This window comes from Siphateles boraxobius, unplaced genomic scaffold, assembly GCF_051911475.1.
Source record: "Siphateles boraxobius isolate OS27281-9 unplaced genomic scaffold, OSU_SipBor_1 1, whole genome shotgun sequence".
Lineage (NCBI taxonomy): Eukaryota > Metazoa > Chordata > Actinopteri > Cypriniformes > Leuciscidae > Siphateles > Siphateles boraxobius.
Window position 1 is genome coordinate 13,812,389 of NW_027508699.1, and position 18,531 is coordinate 13,830,919.

At 36.9% G+C, this 18,531-nt stretch overlaps 3 protein-coding genes across 8 annotated transcripts in view; 1 reads left to right on the forward strand and 2 right to left on the reverse strand.

The window, feature by feature from the left end:
- The window catches only part of ssbp3a (single stranded DNA binding protein 3a), a 29,735-nt gene extending 22,055 nt beyond the window's left edge, over positions 1-7,680 (forward strand). The window contains exons 5-18 of one of the 6 annotated variants that reach the window (XM_077217331.1): positions 115-204; positions 2,106-2,180; positions 2,324-2,383; positions 2,468-2,522; positions 2,665-2,738; positions 3,813-3,898; positions 4,408-4,456; positions 4,544-4,579; positions 4,660-4,720; positions 4,846-4,916; positions 5,006-5,075; positions 5,212-5,240; positions 6,369-6,470; positions 6,557-7,680. In XM_077217331.1, coding sequence (XP_077073446.1) covers positions 115-204; positions 2,106-2,180; positions 2,324-2,383; positions 2,468-2,522; positions 2,665-2,738; positions 3,813-3,898; positions 4,408-4,456; positions 4,544-4,579; positions 4,660-4,720; positions 4,846-4,916; positions 5,006-5,075; positions 5,212-5,240; positions 6,369-6,470; positions 6,557-6,586 — 888 coding nt within the window. In that variant the 3' untranslated portion in view covers positions 6,587-7,680. The remainder of the gene's footprint in view (positions 1-114; positions 205-2,105; positions 2,181-2,323; positions 2,384-2,467; positions 2,523-2,664; positions 2,739-3,812; positions 3,899-4,407; positions 4,457-4,543; positions 4,580-4,659; positions 4,721-4,845; positions 4,917-5,005; positions 5,076-5,211; positions 5,241-6,368; positions 6,471-6,556) is intronic. The other 5 variants (XM_077217388.1, XM_077217474.1, XM_077217549.1 and 2 more) reach the window with 5 other exon arrangements.
- Positions 1-18,531, reverse strand: part of tceanc2 (transcription elongation factor A (SII) N-terminal and central domain containing 2) — a 144,853-nt gene that overhangs the window by 119,218 nt on the left and 7,104 nt on the right. The gene's annotated exons all lie outside the window — the stretch shown is intronic.
- mrpl37 (mitochondrial ribosomal protein L37) lies at positions 7,783-17,830 on the reverse strand. Its single transcript, XM_077217815.1, has 7 exons — positions 17,312-17,830; positions 16,901-17,084; positions 11,858-11,973; positions 10,135-10,320; positions 9,816-9,967; positions 8,887-9,090; positions 7,783-7,970 (listed from the first exon to the last, which is right to left on the reverse strand). The coding sequence occupies exons 1-7, from the start codon at positions 17,682-17,684 to the stop codon at positions 7,893-7,895; spliced, it is 1,293 nt and encodes a 430-aa protein (XP_077073930.1). The 5' UTR covers positions 17,685-17,830; the 3' UTR covers positions 7,783-7,892.

Consider the following 18,531-nt stretch of genomic DNA (forward strand, 5'->3'; position numbering starts at 1 on the left):
ATAAAAGTATTTTCTTTAGATAAAAAAAGTCTTACTGACTTTTGAACAGTAGTGCACATATGAATCCTCATCATTGGTGACGTCCCCCCCCCCCCCCTCCCCCTGTCATCACAGAGCGCTGCTGCAGCACCGAGTCCAGTCCTGGGCAACATGCCCCCCGGTGACGGGATGCCAGGTGGCCCCATGCCCCCCGGATTCTTTCAGGTGGGTCACTCCTCCTCAGCCCCTCTCCATAAACCATCCGTAACCATCTAACCAGCAGCCCTCAGGTGCACAGACACGTGTCGGCGGTTCACAGAGGAACCATTATGCCACGGTCTCTGGTCATCTGCCAAGCCCAGTGTCTGCAGGGAACCGGTCTGATTGCGACCATTAGCCGCTAATGGCAGGCAGGGTTATGTTCATTCTCCACTCTGAGAGCAGGCTCGCTGTTGCCCTGCTGAGTAGCCCTGCTAAATGTGTTGCAGCGGAGTTAACGCTTTATCACTCGGGAGTTTTCAGGGAGGGTGACTCGACAAAATATCTTAATGAGTTCTTGGAAAAGATTTATGGATGATATGATGTTTATTATGACCTTATGGAAGGAAGCATTTGGAGAACTCTTTCTCAGACCAGATGGAGTCATGACCCTACGAGGGCTTTGCAGGAACAGATTCTCAGATACTGAGAGCTGCAGAACATAGAACGGGTTTATGCAAGTCTTGAAACATGCATCAGTGGGTATGCAGGAAAACTTGAGAAACAGTTGAGTGCCTTTGAGGTTGTTTTGACTACCCTTAAACCCCATTGCCCTCTAGTGGTGACATGGATGATCATTTGTACACTGTAAAAACACATGTTCTTTATCATTATTCTTTTGTTTTTCTGTAAAAAAAAAAAAAAAAAAATTACTTGAGAAGCAAAATTGCATAACATATTACGACTTGAATTTTGCCTTCGAGACAAAAAATCTCACAATTGAAAATAGATTTTTAAATCCAACAAAATTTAGTGAAAAAAACTTTGAAATATATTCTTTTATATAATTTTTATTATAGAAAATCACTATAGAAAATGAGTTATAGACAATTAATCAACCGATGAAATCTCTGTCAACCAATCAGCATCAAGAATGATTTCAACAATACTGTGGTGCAGGCATAATTATTCAGAAGTTTGGGAATAGTAGGTTTTTTATGTTTAGAAAGAAGGCTGCAGTAATTTAATTTAAAAAGTGTGATTTATCCAGTCTTCAGTGTCACATGATCCTTCAGAAATCATTCTAATATGCTGATTTGCTGCTCAAGACACATTTCTTATTTTTTATCAATTTTGAAAACGGTTGTGCTGCTTAATATTTTTGTGGAAACCGAAAAATATTTTTTCAATTTCTATTTTTTGATTAACAGAAAATTCAAAAGAACAGCTTTTATTTGTAATAGAAATCTTTTGCGACATTATAAATGTCTATAGGGAAGTACTTCCCATTCATTGTGTTGTCAAAAGCTGTGCATCCATTTGTGTCAAATATAAGAATATTTTGGTGGAAATTTATGTCATTTGTTAGAATTAATCACAACTGTCCAAATCATTCAAATGTCAACTCAAAAACTGTAACCAAAACTATACAAGTTAAAAGAAAATACCCAGACCATAAATACCAACCCAAACATTAAATACAGGATCACTTGCACAACTAATTATCATGGTGTTTTCTGTTCTCTATTATTGCCTTAATAATAATAAAAATTAACATTTAAAATCAGATATTTATATATTGATTAATACCATGAATAATTTGTATAATATTCATCAATTAATAAATATTTTTGATTTTAATCACATTTATGTACGATAAGCAGTTTGGTGCCACTTGATTTATGTGGGGTCGCCACTTGATTTCCAGAATAATTGGGTCTTAAAGCAAAACCAGTTAAGAACCATGAGTGTTATCAGCTCCTCTTCAAACCAGTTCTGAGCTTTTGCCCTTGGCTCTGTTCTCTGGATCTGCTGCACCTGTCGCTTTCACCTGTCCTGTCTTTGACTTTGCTCTGTCTTTCTCTTGGCATTTCGTTGCTGGCACTATGGCAACCTCCACTTGCTCCCCCCACCCACCCGCTCTGCAGGGACCACCTGGTTCCCAAGCCTCCCCTCACGCTCAGCTACCTCCAAACTCTAACATGATGGGGGCGCACGGACAGGTACTAGCACACACGTTCTCTCTGCTGATATCGGTTAGGCACACGTTCTGCTAAAATAGTCCTCCCCCCCCCCTTCTCCCTGTCAGCTTTTGTATAGGTTACATTGTTAAAACTGTATGTCACTGTTTGTTCCCTTTCCCCAGCCTTTTATGTCTCCTCGCTATGCTGGAGGACCTCGGCCGCCCATCAGAATGGGAAACCCGGTAAGTCGCATTAAAAATGTTTCAAACAACAGAGTTTATTAACTCTGACTTATTTTAAGACCTGACTGTCTCTTGTTTCTTTAGCCTCCCGGTGGGCAGCCTTTGCCTCCAAACATGATGGACCCTTCACGACCCACAGGTTAGAGACTAATGAGATCAGTGTTTGTTGATGGGCAACTTCTCTGCAAGTGCAAATTCAGCATCGTCATTTCATCGATTTTTGATTTTCAAGTGCATGTCTGTTAAATTTCTAATTATTAATGAGCTTATTATTTCCTCAGGCCATCCAAACTTGGCAACCATGCAGAGAATGAACGTTCCTCGAGGAATGGGCCCAATGGGACCGGGACTACAGGTCTGGATCTTATGCTGTCATTCACGAAAACCTGAATATCGTTGCCCTAGACCCCATCAATGAGTTGCTCACCACTAGGACTGGGTGATATAGTTCAAACAACTATATCTCAATATTTTTTACCTCACTATTTAACGTTATATATATTATATATATAAAAAAGAGAGAAGAAATGAATACTTTTATTCGGTAAAGAATAAATTACATTTTATAATATTTTCAGATAGATAACAGTTGTTTTAAATTGTAATAATATTACACAATACTACTGTTTCTGTTGTATTTTGGTCAAATAAATGCAGCCTAGGTGAACATAACAGACTATACTAATGCTCAAATGTTTAGGGCCGGTAAGATTTTTTGAAAATAGTAAAGTACAGTTAAAATGAATCAAGGCATGATTTCTATTTCTTCTGTGTCCAAACTTTTAAATATAGTTATGATAATATTATTAAGGAATGATGCAAGTGCGTTGTTGATTCAGAGTTTTGAATCAGTTCATTGAAATCAACACTTACCTACCAACTCTAATAGCATTTTTCTACTTAAATTTAGGTTACACTTTATTTTTTAGTATGTGCACTTACGTGTACTTACAGTGTACTTACCTTATATAACCAGTACTTTTTTAGGTAACTAAGTTACATGGGTTAAGGCCAGGTTTAGTGGTAAGTTGAGGGTTAGTACTTACTGTAGTTATTACCCAGTTTTTGTAATTACTATAACAAGTACATAGTATGTATGGGGAACAGGACTGCTACCTAAATTTCAATTCAGAACACAACTAAAATTTGCAGCAAAATCATTTGTGAAAATATTGCCAGTATTCGATATATATATTACCCAACCCTACTCGTACACCAATTATTTGAATGCATTTCTTGTGTTCTTGACCGGAGTCAGTCCTTATTCAGCGTTTGTACGTCATCCACACGTTCACAGTATTTACTACAGCATTTATCTTCTTTCATATCAGACATAATCGTTGTTATGTTCAGCCTGTTTTCCTCTAAACTAACCGTGTCCTTGTTCTCTCCTCTCTCGTGGTGTCCTCTCGGGTGCTGGGCATCGTAGTCTGATCCTTGGTTATCATTACAGAACTATGGTGGAGGAATGAGGCCTCCAAACACCATGGGCCCTGGAATGCCAGGCGTGAACATGTAAGGACTTTCCCAGTCTTTCGTATTTGTGGGATTTCATGTGTGTGTCGGACTGATCAGGATGCTCAACAAACAGAAATGTGTCTCTGGGTGCAATCAAAACATTACAGGAGGATTAACATTCAGATGACTTTTGTTATGTTGTCTCTGCATATTAAACTAGGAATTGAGGAAGTATTTAACCCTATAAAGCCTGACATGTCTGGAGAATCCCTTTTTTTAAAATGGAACATTTGATTGAACCTTTAGTCAAAATATTTCAAAAAACGAAATCTAAAAAAAAGTATCAAGTTTGTTGAGTATCATGTTCGATACACCATTGCTCATAGAGTATGATTTAGTGAGAATATGGATCTCATATTCAAAGAGGAACAAAAAACACCTAAGTTTTATCTATTTTCTGTAGTTTTATTTAAACTTGTAGTACACTCGATCTGATACATACCAGAAACTTATTTGATTTTCTTATCACCGTTACTCAATATAAACTGCTGTGTTTCTCTGTACAGGGGAGCAGGAGCAGGCAGACTGTGGCCTAATCCTAATAATGGAAACACGGTAAGATACTTCAGCTCATGTTATGGAGAATGAATTAGTGATGATATCTGGCAAACCTGGCTGATAAATAAACTTTTGGCTTCACAGATCCCATATTCCTCATCGTCCCCAGGAACATACGTGGTAACTGAGCGTTTCTTTTCCCTTCTTTTATGATATTGTCTGTCACGAAGGCTTCAGTCTCTGCTGTCCTGCTTTCACAGGGTCCTCCAGGAGGAGCAGGTGGATGTCCTCCAGGAACACCTATCATACCAAGTCCAGCAGGTAATTGCTTATCACATTCACATCTCGGTCTACTGCCAACATTACTGGCCCTTTAAGACCCAAATGGTGCCTGGGCACGTGATGTGAGAACAGTTTCATGGTGACTTCCCCCTCTGTGTTGACAGACTCCACGAACTCGGGTGAAAACCTCTACACATTGATAAACTCAGTCCCACCAGGAGGAAACCGATCTAGTGTGAGTTACTCCACTCCTCCTGATGTTCCTGTGTGCTGCGTGGATTGTGTCTTTGATCTCCCTGTGAATGCTCTCGTCTGTGTTTGTAGTTTCCTATGGGTCCAGGGTCAGACGGCCCAATGGGAGGACTGGAGCCGCATCACATGAATGGCTCATTAGGTAAAACACGATTCTCCATGGCAACTACGTCAATTTTTCAAAACATTGCTTGTGTTTTTCTGCCCTGCCAATTAGATCAGTGAACATCGTGTGATCTAAAGATCTGCAAAATGATTCATTTTTACTTTTCTCACAGGTTCGGGGGACATTGATGGACTCCCTAAGGTATTATTCAACCTATTATTTAGACCTATTATTTCTGTCGGAGTTATCTGAAAACTAGCACAGCATGTCTGTTCATGTTAGAATATGTATGAGACTGAACTTCAATGAGGGGTCTGGCATAGATTGTTCTCAAAACTTCCAAGACATTGGTATTGTATTGTAATGGATTTTTAAACTTAACATGAACATAGTTAAAGTTATTTTAGTTTTAACAAATTGTTTCACTTTAAATAAAAAGGGCTTATTAAGCCTTTTAACAGTTACAAAAAATCAACTGTGTAATTATTATATATATTCATATAGTTATTTAATATTTTTTTTATTATGGAAAAGGTGGAAATATCAGGTCATTTTAAACTAGTCATTTCTAGGCTTGACAAAATCAGGGAATATTATAAAATATTAAGTCTTGGGAATTTCTATGTAGAATATATTCACTACTGAGGTAGGTTTTCTTTATTTAAAAAACAAATTAATACTTTTATTCAGCAAGGATGCATTAAATTGATTAAAAGCGACAGTAAAGACATAATGATGTTCCACAATTTTTTTTTTTTTTTTTTTATACCATGTTGGTGAGCAAGTCATAATAGACTTCTTTCAAAATCATTTAGAAAATGGAAGTATCATTTTTTTCTGCTCATTTCTGAAATATTTTGTTGCAGAGAAAATGCTCTTTGTGAATGCAATCGCAATGATTAAAAACATACTGGACATTCATTAGTCACAAGGTGTGGATATCCCGTATAACGAATTTGTGTAAAGTTTATTTGAAGTTTATATAAATTACAGGTTGTATGTGTAGTTGTCAAAAAAATTATCAAAACTCAAGACTCATCATTTAGGCCTACTTAATCTTGGTAATGATGGCTTTCAAATATAATGTCATATGCCTATAATTACACATTTTATCCTCAGAAATAAAAAAAAAACATTCAATCTAAGACATACAGCTGAATGGTTGCCAAGCAAAACAAAGAACAGTTATACTTATGTAATGAGGTCACACGTGTTTGTTTATAGAGTGTTTTACAACGGCTTTGATCATAATGAAGGATCGGAACAATCTGTTTTATAATGACGGATACCACTGACTGACATCTTGGTGTTTGTTCTTTACAATCTCAGAACTCTCCAAATAATCTGAGTGGCATGAGTAACCCGCCAGGAACGCCACGAGACGACAGTGAACTGGCTGGAAGCTTCCTTCACTCGTTCCAAAACGAAAGCGTGAGCGCCAGCACACACGAACACATGACATGATAACGATGAATAGATGGGCTTCTGTCTAAATCAGGGGTTCTTTCTCTCTTCAGTACTCACCGACAATGACAATGAGTGTGTGAAGGACGAGCTTCAGCTCCAAGACGCCACATGTAGGTGTCTCAAAGACCAGGGAACAACCTCACCAAGTACCAGAGTGAGTCTAATCTCACACATCTATGAGAACCAAATCCTACCGCAGCTCTGGATGAGGTGCATGCTCCTAATTTCAGCACGGACAGATGAAATCTGCTTCCAGGAAGGACCTGTCTGAGATGGGAGCTCCCTCATTTTAAACCACTTTAATATTTTCGTATCATTTTAACATAGAAGCCCACACAGGACAAGACCAAGATAAATTTGCTTCATTTTGTTAGATGGATGTCAAACCGTCGGGACCGTGACAATATTCACACTGTGGATGTAGTGCAGAATACCATGTGCTTCTTCTACAGCGTCTGTGTAACATTCCATTAGAGTATTTTAGGATCTAGTCTCTGATCTCTTAAAAAGCTTCGAAACAAGTTCATCGCACTGTAATGGCTTCCTTGAAAATGACTTAATCCAGAGGAACAGCTGTGGCTACAGCGGATTTGATGATATGCACCAATGGGAATCGCAAGAAAATCTGCTGTCCTTCCTTTCGTCGCATACTTGGGAATGCAATGGATTGTTAGCAAAATTAACATTTTGTTTCTTTGGTTTCATGTCTTGCTGTTTTATAACAGTAGATTTTACTGCAGCAGCCTTTTGTAATGAGCCCTAAGACTGGCATGACACCTAACATTCATGGCATTTTCCACTTTTTAATGGTAACCTCAGATGACATATGAGATTATTTTTGGATGGCAATTCAGCCAAACGAAACAACACTTTATCATATAACCCTGCATCTTTTCACACTAGCTTAGTTGTCATTGTCCTTGTGCTGTTATATTGTGTTTTTGACCCATTGCGGTTTGCTTTTAGGCACAGTTGAAGACGTGCGGCAAACAACCAAAGGACAGTTATTTATCTATATATCTTTTAAAGTTTTCTCTAGTCTGTCATGATGCTGTATGGCCACTCGTGACCTGTTACACCATGTTGTTTAGCCTTTACGATGTATATTATGTTCTTTGGAAGACGCAGTAAAATGACTTGTGTAATTTTTATGATTAAATTATTTTTCAGTTCATACCGCTCTTGTTTCGGTCTCATGTCTTCTGCAAATTAATAAATATATATAACAAATGTTTCTGTCAGTATTAGATATGAGACATTCAAAGGAACAGTCATGTTTAGACTTAATTGTCAACATTTTATTCAGAGTTATTTATTTTCCATTTATGGGATTTTAATGAGATATTGAAGTGTGGTGATAATTATGGCAGAGGTGCTTTGGTCTGTTCACGCTGCTCCATGTAGGTAAAGCGCCAGGAACTTCTTGAAGGTGTTAGGCTGATATCCTGACAAACCAGCAGGGACCTACAAATGAAGAGCACGACATGTTCAGTCAGCAAACCAACAGTAACGACTGAGGTCACACAAAACAGAAAACTTCACACCACCTTCTTATATTTCACAACTCAATAAGTGGAATTCTGATTTGTTGACCACAGCGACTTTCAAAGCAGGAATTGTTTCTTTGTAATGCAAAATAAATGGTGGCTTTCTGCAGTTCACAACACAACTCGCCAAAGACAGTCAAAACAAATACATAACTCAATGTTTCACCAAAAATAAGAACCTTAGCATTAACTGAAGTGCACATTTTTCATGGAGAGGCCACACAGATAGATAACTCTTCTGCTTACCAAGGCTGCATTTACAGCAAAAACAGTAATATTGTGAAATAATATTGCAATTTTAAATAACTGTTTTCTATTTGAACATATTTTAAAATGTAATTTATTTCTGTGATGACAAAGCTGAATTTTCAGCATCAAGAAACAAGTATTATTACCAATGTTGAAAACAGTTGTGTTGCTAGTTAATATTTTTGTATAAACCATGACACATTTTTTCAGGATTAGTTGATGAATAGAAAGTTCAAAAGAACAGCATTTATTTGAAATCTTTTGTACCACTGTAAATGTCTTTACTGTCACAATCAGCATCTTTGCTGAATAAAAGTATGAAAGGGCCCCTATTTTGCCCATTTAAAGGTTCATAACGTTGTTCAGGGGATCTACTAAAATAATTTTACAGGATTTAATGTTTAAAAAAAATTCTAAATGGTCTTAGTCTAAATGGTTTTAGTTTCCGTCTTTCTTTTACAGGAAGAATAGGGTTAAAATATATTTTAACCTCTGATCACTTCAATTCCTCTACCGTTGGAAGTCCATATAATGCTATTTTGATGGACAAAGTAAATGTATCTGAACGAACTCGATTCTTTTACCTTGACAACTTTCTTCTTGATAAAAGGCCGGACCTTGGCAAACTCGTAGAGAGGCTGGTCCTCGTCCACCCACACCAGATTCTTCACTCCGCTGTCAGACTGCAGCTCAGTGGTGTTGAGCTGAAACACCACGAACTGGAAGAGACGGCCGTTAGTGGCCACGCTCTGCACCACGATGGGCTTCTCCAGAACTCTGGGCTCTTTCTGCAAGAGACCAGAGGACATCTGTCTGTAAACTTCTTTTTTGCTTTGTTATTATTGACAAACTCAAATCATTTCAATTCATGCAAGGAGTAAAGTACAGTAAACAACCAAGGAATGTCACTGACATGTTTTTCTCTAAATAAACACAAGGATGGGTGATCGAGAAATATGCTTATTTATGCATCAACATAACCAAACAGTAAAAAAACGGCACTATTTAGCTACATACATTTTTAACTAATAAAAATGCCATTTGGAGATTTCAGCAAATATATTTTAGTAATGTTGAAAACTATTTGCTGAAACAGTTTTCAGTCAATTTTTTTAAACAGTGTGAACTTGCAATTAATATTATATAATAATATTACACGGCTCTGTGGAATGATTCTGTTTTTTTTTTTTTCAGGATTCTTTAATGAAAAAGTAAAAAAAAAACAGCATTTCTTTGACCTACTTTTTTTTTTTTTTTTCAATTTTGTAACAACTGTAAAAGTCTTGGTAACTTTTGGTCAGCTTAATGCATCCTTGCCGAATAACAGTATTCACTTTAAAAATATATAATTCTAAATTATTCTGTATATAATATAGAATAATAAAAAAATATATAATAAATATATATAAATATATATAATAAAAAAACAGTAGTGTACATTGTAAACACTCAATATATTGTCCAGCCCTAATCAATAGTTCTAATGAATCTTTTAAAAATGTAAGAATCTTACCCCATACAGGGCTTGTGCTCTGGCCAGCGCGTTTCCAAAGGTGAACATGACCATCTTAGCACGGAGCTGCTCAGGGAAGAGCTTTGGGGTGTTTCCCATCTCCATCAGGAAGAGAGTGTGGGCATGAGGGTAAGGATAGCCCTCTCTAAAACCTGGCCAAAGGAAACGAGCAATGAACGGCCAATACTTCTTATTCCCATAACGTGGACATGATTTCTATCTAGGCATGATTTAAACACAGGAACACTGACTGATTGATTGACAGCTGTAATTAATGAGTTCCAGTTGTCAGTGAGTGCGAATGAAGCCAGCGGCTGACCTGTGTCGTTCTTCTCCTGGTAGACGTGTGTGCGCTGCAGGTCGATGGTGGGCGCGATGGGGTAGAAGGTCTCCAGAGCCTGGTCAGCGGTGCTCTGGATCTGATCCTCTCCAGCCAACACAGGTACAGGGGTCATGGAGTTCAGCAGCAACCCGTTCTGACCTCTGACCTGGAACACGTCCTCTCCTGGAAACGGATGAGTTTTGCAAAATAAGTAACAGAAGTGGTAGCCTCTTCCCCGGTTTTGATCTACATACAGCGTTTTCAATAAAATAAAATAAAAAGCAAGGCTTGACATTAACGCCCGCCAACCCCAATGCGTAACACAGTCACTCCTACTAGCCACTTTGGCAGGTTGAATTTTATTTATAATATATTCATTTTCAATTGTCTTTTGAAAAGAAATAATAAACTAAGTGCAATGTAGTGATATCGTTTTTATATCGATAATGAAATATCTAGTAAACTTCCGATACACATTTTTCGCAGAATAGACACACGATACCAGCTTTCGATACATTGCTTTCTCGCTCTCTCATGATCTCTCAGACAGCGAGTTAACACACAAACCCGCCTCCCCCTCACTCACTCGTTTCATTTGCTACGGATGAACATTGTTGGTGTTACAGGGCTTGGAATTTCTGCATCATTTTACTCATTCTCACAGATTTTGTGCTCACACCCAAAATACATGCACATAAAACCTCCTCTTAGTACTAAATTGAGGTTTGTTTTCCGCTGCTTATTGCACTTAAACAGTCAAATACACACAAAATGTCAAAATGCCGGTCTTGGCGGGTATTTACGTAAACCCAGTCAGCTGTGTTTTAAGTGAATGTAAACAGTTGAGAAAGAAAACACATGTGTAACAGTATAATGGGTCCAGTCTTAATGGGTCCAGTCTTACAGTGACAGCAGCCTAATATACATGCTGCCAAATTATGAGATAATATAAAAAAATATCTAAATGGCAGTTTTTCTCTATGGTATCAATGTCAAAATTGTGCCCATTGAAAATTTGAAAAAAAGTGTTTTTCTGTTTCCAAACATTATTGTAATTTTTGTAAATGAGTAAACATTGTGTAAAAATGTGTGCATTAAATTCCCATAATTTCGTGTAAATCTTATTTGCGATCATTATTTTCTGTATGCCATTTTAAAACCAAGACCTGTTAGAAATCATTCAAAATTAAATTAAAGACAATTATCTTAAAATATTTATATTTCATATAAATGCAGTTTCTATTTCATCACAGAATCCCCCCTCCCCAAAAACAAGTATCTTTGTTTTCACAAAAATATTAATATTTTCATCATTGATAATCAGAAATGTTTCTTGAGTAGCAAATTATTATATTGGAATGATTTCTGAAGGACCATGTGACACTGAAGACTGGACTTAGTCTGCTGAAAATTACATAAATAAATTACATTTTAAAATATTAACAGTTATTTTACTTTTTTTTTAAACGATTTACACAATTTTTACCGTATTTTTCGTAAAATAAATGCAGCCTTAGCATAAAACACTTTCAAAAACATTTTAAAATCGTATCGTTCCCGAACTTATGTATACATCCATATTGGCCATTTAAAAAACAAAAACAATATTTGGTCGACTACTAACTACTACTAACAGCAGAAGATGTGCATAAATGCACCTAAATGCAAAAATCTAGACTCAGACTGAAGAGAAGACATATGCGGCCCAATATACACCCACCTCTCCTCCAGGTCGCTGCCAAACTGTATTTCTCAGCAAGAATTCTCTTGGCCAGCTCAGGACGGGTGACCTGCAGGCCGCCACACAGGTGAAGCAGTCTGTGCAAGAGCGAGGGACTATAGAGGAAAATATAATACAATCTCAAACACCGTTTACCACATAAAACACCTTCATTTACCCATTTGATGCTTCATACAGAACAGAACGGGAACATTCCCAATTCACCAAAAGTATGTTCGCGAGTGTAATGTCACTTCGTGTCAATGTCAATATGGCCTTTTCGTGCTCGTGCTGTGACGGGTTTTTGTGAGAAGGAAAATGTTAAGGGCCAGCAGTAGTTGGGAGATAAAACAGCCACCAAAGGGCAGACTTTAACCGGGGAGATGAGAGATATCAAAGAGGCTCTTATGAATGGCAGACCTCCCAGGAGCAGTATTAATTAATAAAGGCTTTACAGAGCCGCTGCCTGCTGGGAATGCAGACTGGCCCGTGTTTAATGACCGTCATTAAATTGAACACTCCATCAGAGCACCACGGACCGGGCCAAATGCCACCTTCCATATTGAAGCTGTTGAGCCAATTATGAAGCGCTGGGTTAGAGGGGACAGTAGCTGCCGTGTGCGGTTCATTCAGCCGCGGGTCTGTTTATGGTGCAGAACAGAATGAGCTGCATGTTTATGATGGCACTGCTTTCTATGTAATGCTTCCATTGTACATTTGTGATATATGGCTGACTATCTATATTATGCACATGCCTATCCTAGCCTAAAGTAGAATAAGAATATTATATTATTCACAGAAACTGGAAGTGTTTATTCAGTTGCACCATACACTGTTTCATCTGCCTATAACATACCAGATTTACCCTCACCTAAACCCCACATACAAAAAGGACAACTGTGGTTGTTTACATTGCGAGCTTACGCTAATTGTAATTTTGAGGGGTTTTTTTTAAAAGAAGACAAAATAAAAATCAAATCTGGGAGGTTGCTTAAATTATTATGCTAATTTTTTGTTGTCTCCTTTAATATTTTAACATGCATTCAAGTTGAAAAAAACAAAACAAAACAAAACAAAAATTCTCACTTCTCTAAACCCCTCCTGTCCGAGAGTCTACTCTGCTCTGATTGGTCAGATGGCTTGGTCAGTCTGCTGTGATTGGTCAACCACTTACAGCTTGTGACAGAAACCAAATAATGCCATTTACAATGTCTGAATTTCAGCTGTGGATCTTCCTCAGCGCTTGTATACACAGTGATATAAACAATAACGATGATGTCAGTTTTTCTGTATCAAACCCAGCGCGGATCTCATCTTTTGAAATGCATGCAGAAATTAAACAAATTTAAAAACAATTTTTTTTTAAAAGTGTCGACAACACAATCCAAACTCTTCTAGTCTCAGCTACATCTACAGTGTTTAAGGGTCAAAGCAATGAACCACATTATGCAAATGTGTTACAAGCCTACATAGGATCATGCAGGAAGTAAGACTGGAATTACTGACTCGTTTTGGCAGATTAGAATTGGTTTCTCTCTTTTGGGAGACAATAACTTTATTTATTGTGCACCTTGATCTCTGAACCAGCCCTTTTACATTTACAAACAGCTGTATTACACACTGCATGAAGGGTAATATCTGAAAAAGCATAATAGGGGACCTTTAAATCAGAGCAACCAGACAATCTTAAAATAAAAATAATTTTGTTTCTACTTGGGGTTGGGACCACAGGGTACCTCATGATACGACACGATACACAAATCGATGCCTGGCTCACTACCGATAATATAATTCACGATACAGCAATTCTGCGATAATGAATATATTGCTAGACAATCCTATAATGATACATCACTATAGCTGTCTAACTATGAAAACAACATGTCCATGAAAAGGTTAATTGCAGGTTTTCTCTCTTTATTAAAGTCCAAACTGTTAGAAAACAGCACAAAAAGTGTTTCAGTCTGTAAATTAAATGTAACATTTTAAGTGAATTAGGCCTACACATTTAATGCTTATACGTTTTACAGTGGTGTAGTCTATTTTTTTGTTGTGAGTATACTGTTATATACCAGCCCAAGCCCCTCGTACCCCCTAGCCCCCTCTCCATCCAACCCCCCCACCGCCAACACCACCCATTTTCTACTGTTTAGTGTTAATCGCCATCTAACTCAGCCAGTAAAGAGCTACATTTAGCCTTAGATGTGATATGAATATGGTCCCTGAAGCACAGGTTTTATCAGCTGACAATTAAAAGACTTAAACATTATAAGTAAGGGTTAATGCCCGACGAGGTGTCCATTGTCAGGTTTTAATGGACGACGGCGAGGTGTGAACCGGCCGACGCGCAGCGGACTTCCTCCGCCGAAGTCCATTAAAACCTGACAATCGACACCTCGGAGGGCATTAACCAGTCTTCTTTACTGGCTTTTAAGTGTTTTTTTCTTTCTTCAGCAGCATCCCAGTCGTCAAAGTTGTCATATTCTCCATAAATGTTAAAAGAAATAACGAAGTCGCTCATTGTTGTATTAGTAGGCTATGTAATATCTAACTAACGTTAGATGTTTGTTTTGATAGAGCAAACTGTTAACGGATACTTTGACTGCATGTTGCTATGGTTACTCACAGCTGTTGTAGGCAGCGCATTTATTTATTAATTTCGAATGGTAAACAGGCAGTTTCACCAGAACTACTTTACTAGGTGTCCTCTATCACTTTTTAACGGACACCCTGCAGCCAATCAGAATCAGGTATTCACCCAGACCATGGTATAAGCACAAATAAAAATTTACTTTTTAAAAACTTGTGTGATATTCCTTTAAAATTATGTTTTAATAGATTTGATTATTATTATTTTAAAAAGTAGCCTACATCTTACTGTGCAATTTCTTTCATAATTCCCTCGTGTTACTTTATCTCTACAAACTTTTATTTTGGTGGGTTGTAAATTAAAGACATTTGAGCTTCTGTGTGTTTAAATAAACTATTATTATTATTATTATTAGGCCTACTTGAAGTATACTCTACTGTGCAATAGTAATATATTTCTGTTATATTTTCTTCAAGTTATACAAAACTTTGATTTTGACAGGTTGTAATGAAGACTTTAAAGTTTGTGAGTGTGTATATGATACGAATGAATGACGATAGTTTTATCAAATGAAATGATAAAATTGAAATGGTAAAAGCTCTGCATTGAAGTTCAAATCAAATGTGTGCATGTCCTCCCCATAGACGCTGAAAACACCACGAGTGTCACGCGCGCGTCAGTGTGTAGTAGAGCACACATTGAGCCCTCATTCACAGAAACACGCAGAACATTCAGAGTTTATTTCAATAGCAGTCTTTTTGAGCTTTGATATTCATAGACACTTAGTACATATCGATATTTGATTCATTGTATCATTACTTTTGATTTATTCATTCAAAAATGGCCAAATTGCGTGACGTTCCGCTTTACAGAAGTTACATTTGTTGCTGGATTCCGCGATTCGATCCGTGTCGCTGCGCAAACACAGACGTCACGGCGGGGTGAATTTATGAATGAAAGTTCTTTAACAAAACGATGTTATTACGTTTACGAATCCTCACGCTTTTTAAAGTGGGTATACGGAGATCTTTGACATTTCCTAGTGGGCATACGGAAATCCTTGACATTTTCTAGTGGGTATACGGCGTATACCTGCGTATCACGTAGACTACACCACTGACGTTTTAAAAGCTTAAACTTTTTTTTGTGTGTAAACTGACACATTTACCTGCATATCAACCTGTTTTATATAAACTTGGTACATTTCAAAATTTACCAACCTCTTTTATTTAAACCTGGGAACATCTCAGTGTTTACCAGCTTTCTTAAAAAAAAAAACCTGGGAATAGTGTTGTCAAAGGTATCAACTTGGGTATTTTAAAATTGTAATAATGTGACGATACCAGCATTTCCCCCTAGCATTTTGAGCACTGTTGAACATATTCTTCAACATCTGATTTATCTGATTTTTGTGATTGGCTACAATGATCAACGCTTCAAAAACATGTTGTAAATAGAAATCTTTGACGCTTTGAACGCTTACACAGATACACACCGGAGCATTTGAAAGCAGGCTTTCCGCTGCTAGATGCCTGCTTTAAAACTCTCCCGTGTGTGTCTGTGTGAGTGCTCGGTGAAGAGCGTCAAAGATGTCTATTTACAACATGTTTGTCCCCATAAATGGTATAAAAACTAAAAACCTCTTTATCTCAGGCTAATTAACTTATGTTCAGGTTTCCTTCATTCATGTGTTGAGTGTTACCTTGAGGAGCCATGAAGTAGCAACACTGGGAGCCTAGTTTCTATCATTTAATTTTTGTTAACAGTAAAAAAATAACTGTTAGATTTTATTTTTGTAACTTGCTAATTAACATTCTTGCTTGACACATGAGAACAAACCTAATTGGTTCTCACACGCCAAAGCATGTTTGAGCTTCCGATTACCATATTGGATGTGCACTGATCAATGTTTATATGTTAATAAATTAAATCTATTCACCATATACAGCAATCATGCCTCTTCAGAAGACTTGGATTAAACTGCTCAAATCATAAGGATTACAATGTCTTAATGAACTTTTTGAAGCTTGGAAATTGTAGTTGGACTTTCAATAGATGTACAGAAATTATGTTAGAATATTAAAAATATCTTCTTTTGTTTTTCAACTCACTTTTGTGTGAGTAAATTATGACAATCTTCCTTTTTGTGTGAAGCAAGTAAGGACGGTTTAAATTCTGAAATAATTAGCAGTAGGAAATCGTGTTGTTGGGCTTCTCAGCAATAATACAAGCTCAACAACTCTACAAAAATTCACTGATAAAAAAAAAAAGGTCATCGAAGTAAATGTGTTCTGGTTTAATGAAAAATTAGTCTGTCTAGCGATTTTATGACTTCATTATTAAAGATTAATTACTAATTAAGGAGTTGCGTTTATGTCAAGACCATTTTATTAAAGAAGCCTTGTTTCTAGACACGATAGAAGTGTGATCAGAAATGAGGACGTGGTACCCACCAGAACCTCTCTCTGGGCGGCCGGGGTTCAGTAGTGTCCCACAGCCTGGAGTTTTTAATGGCGTCCTGTACTCTTTCATCTTGATTCTCAATCTGATTGGCTGGATCTTCAGCCAGGGTGAGAATCTGACCAGGTAAACCTTTAATGATGACTGACTTACTGAGCCAGAGGGCTTGTCGAACACCTACAAACAGATCACAATCATATATTATCCACTGTTACACACATATCAACCCAAAGTTTATATATATATATATATATATATATATATATATATATATATATATATATATATAAATATATATATAAAATGTGTGTGTCTCTACACTGTTATCGTGAGAGAGAGAAAATTAGATAACTTAAATTTCCCAATTTTCACCCACACCAACGAACAGAAAAAACTATCACTACCTTCCAGCACATTCGTCCTCTGATTAAACATGTAACAGGGTTTGTCTTTATGCAGAGGCATGTCTTCTAGTTTAGGGCACGTATAGTGACTCGGGTCTTTCCATCCACGGTCCCAGGGAGGAAACCTAGGCTTTGCCAGTCCAGGTACAAAGTGCATCCTGTCAGCATAAGTGATCGGCTCCAGTCCGGCTATTTCGTGGACCACCCGAGGTTTTTTCCTTGGAAGAATCTTCCCATATAAACAAGAGCTGGTGGACAAGAAGCGACGTCCATGAGGAATCATGTAGAGGACACTATGACAGTCTTTTGATTTGCAGTTTTTAGTTATATTAAATGCCGGCGTCCTTATTATTTGCACTGTTGCGTTAAACATTTTACCAAAAGTATACAACGGATTTCTAAAATTGATATATTAGCCAAAAAAACAACTAAACAATGATGCTCGTCGCTATGACATTTTCTCGTTGCACTCAGGAGGCGGCCATGATTGTGTGACGTCACGCAGTGAGTGTCTTCTTCTGGATTCAGTGAATGTCGTGTTGACAGACATTACGCGTCATCACTGCCATCTATTGATCAGTGCAGTTATTCAGGACTGAAGCTGCATCGTGCTCAAAGCCACTGTTATGTGTTCATGTGTGTTCTTTTACTGTCTATGGATCATAATAATAATATAATATTCATACTTAAAAAAATCTATCTAAACCTATTTTCTTGCCATTCCAAAATGACTTGGTGTTGGTGGTGTTTAAATTTAATTTATGTGCAACAAAAACAGTTGTAAAATAAAAAGTTTTTGACAGACTTCTTGGAAGCTTTCTAAATATGATATAATATAATATAATATAGTTAATATAATATAATACTTAATATCTGTGTGCCATTTGGTGGTTTTTAAATCATATACGCCTATTATGTAACATGTAACAAATATAAAGTATAATATTTTTTAAAGATTTTTTTTTACTTGTCTTTTTATTTGTATTTATTATTTGTTCTTGTATCAGCGTATCAACATATTTGTAAAATAAAAAGTTTTTGAAAGTCTGCTTCGATTGTTTCAGTAGGCTATAATATAATATAATGTAAATGTATTATATAATATAATATATTTTTTGTGCCATTTGGTTTTTAAATCAGTATGTAACGTAACAAAATATAAAGTATAATATTTTTTAAAGATTCATTTTTATTATTTGTCTTTATTATTTGTTCTTGTA

What these genes read in the sequence shown, in the direction of transcription:
- mrpl37 (XM_077217815.1), bottom strand. Translation starts at nt 17,684, where the DNA reads ATGTTTAACGCAACAGTGCAAATAATAAGGACGCCGGCATTTAATATA. An exon ending in GAGGACGAATGTGCTGGAAG is followed by an intron (nt 17,085 to 17,311) that starts GTAGTGATAGTT and finishes ATCTGTTTGTAG; the next exon opens with GTGTTCGACAAGCCCTCTGG. An exon ending in CCAGGAGAAGAACGACACAG is followed by an intron (nt 9,968 to 10,134) that starts GTCAGCCGCTGG and finishes TCCTTTGGCCAG; the next exon opens with GTTTTAGAGAGGGCTATCCT.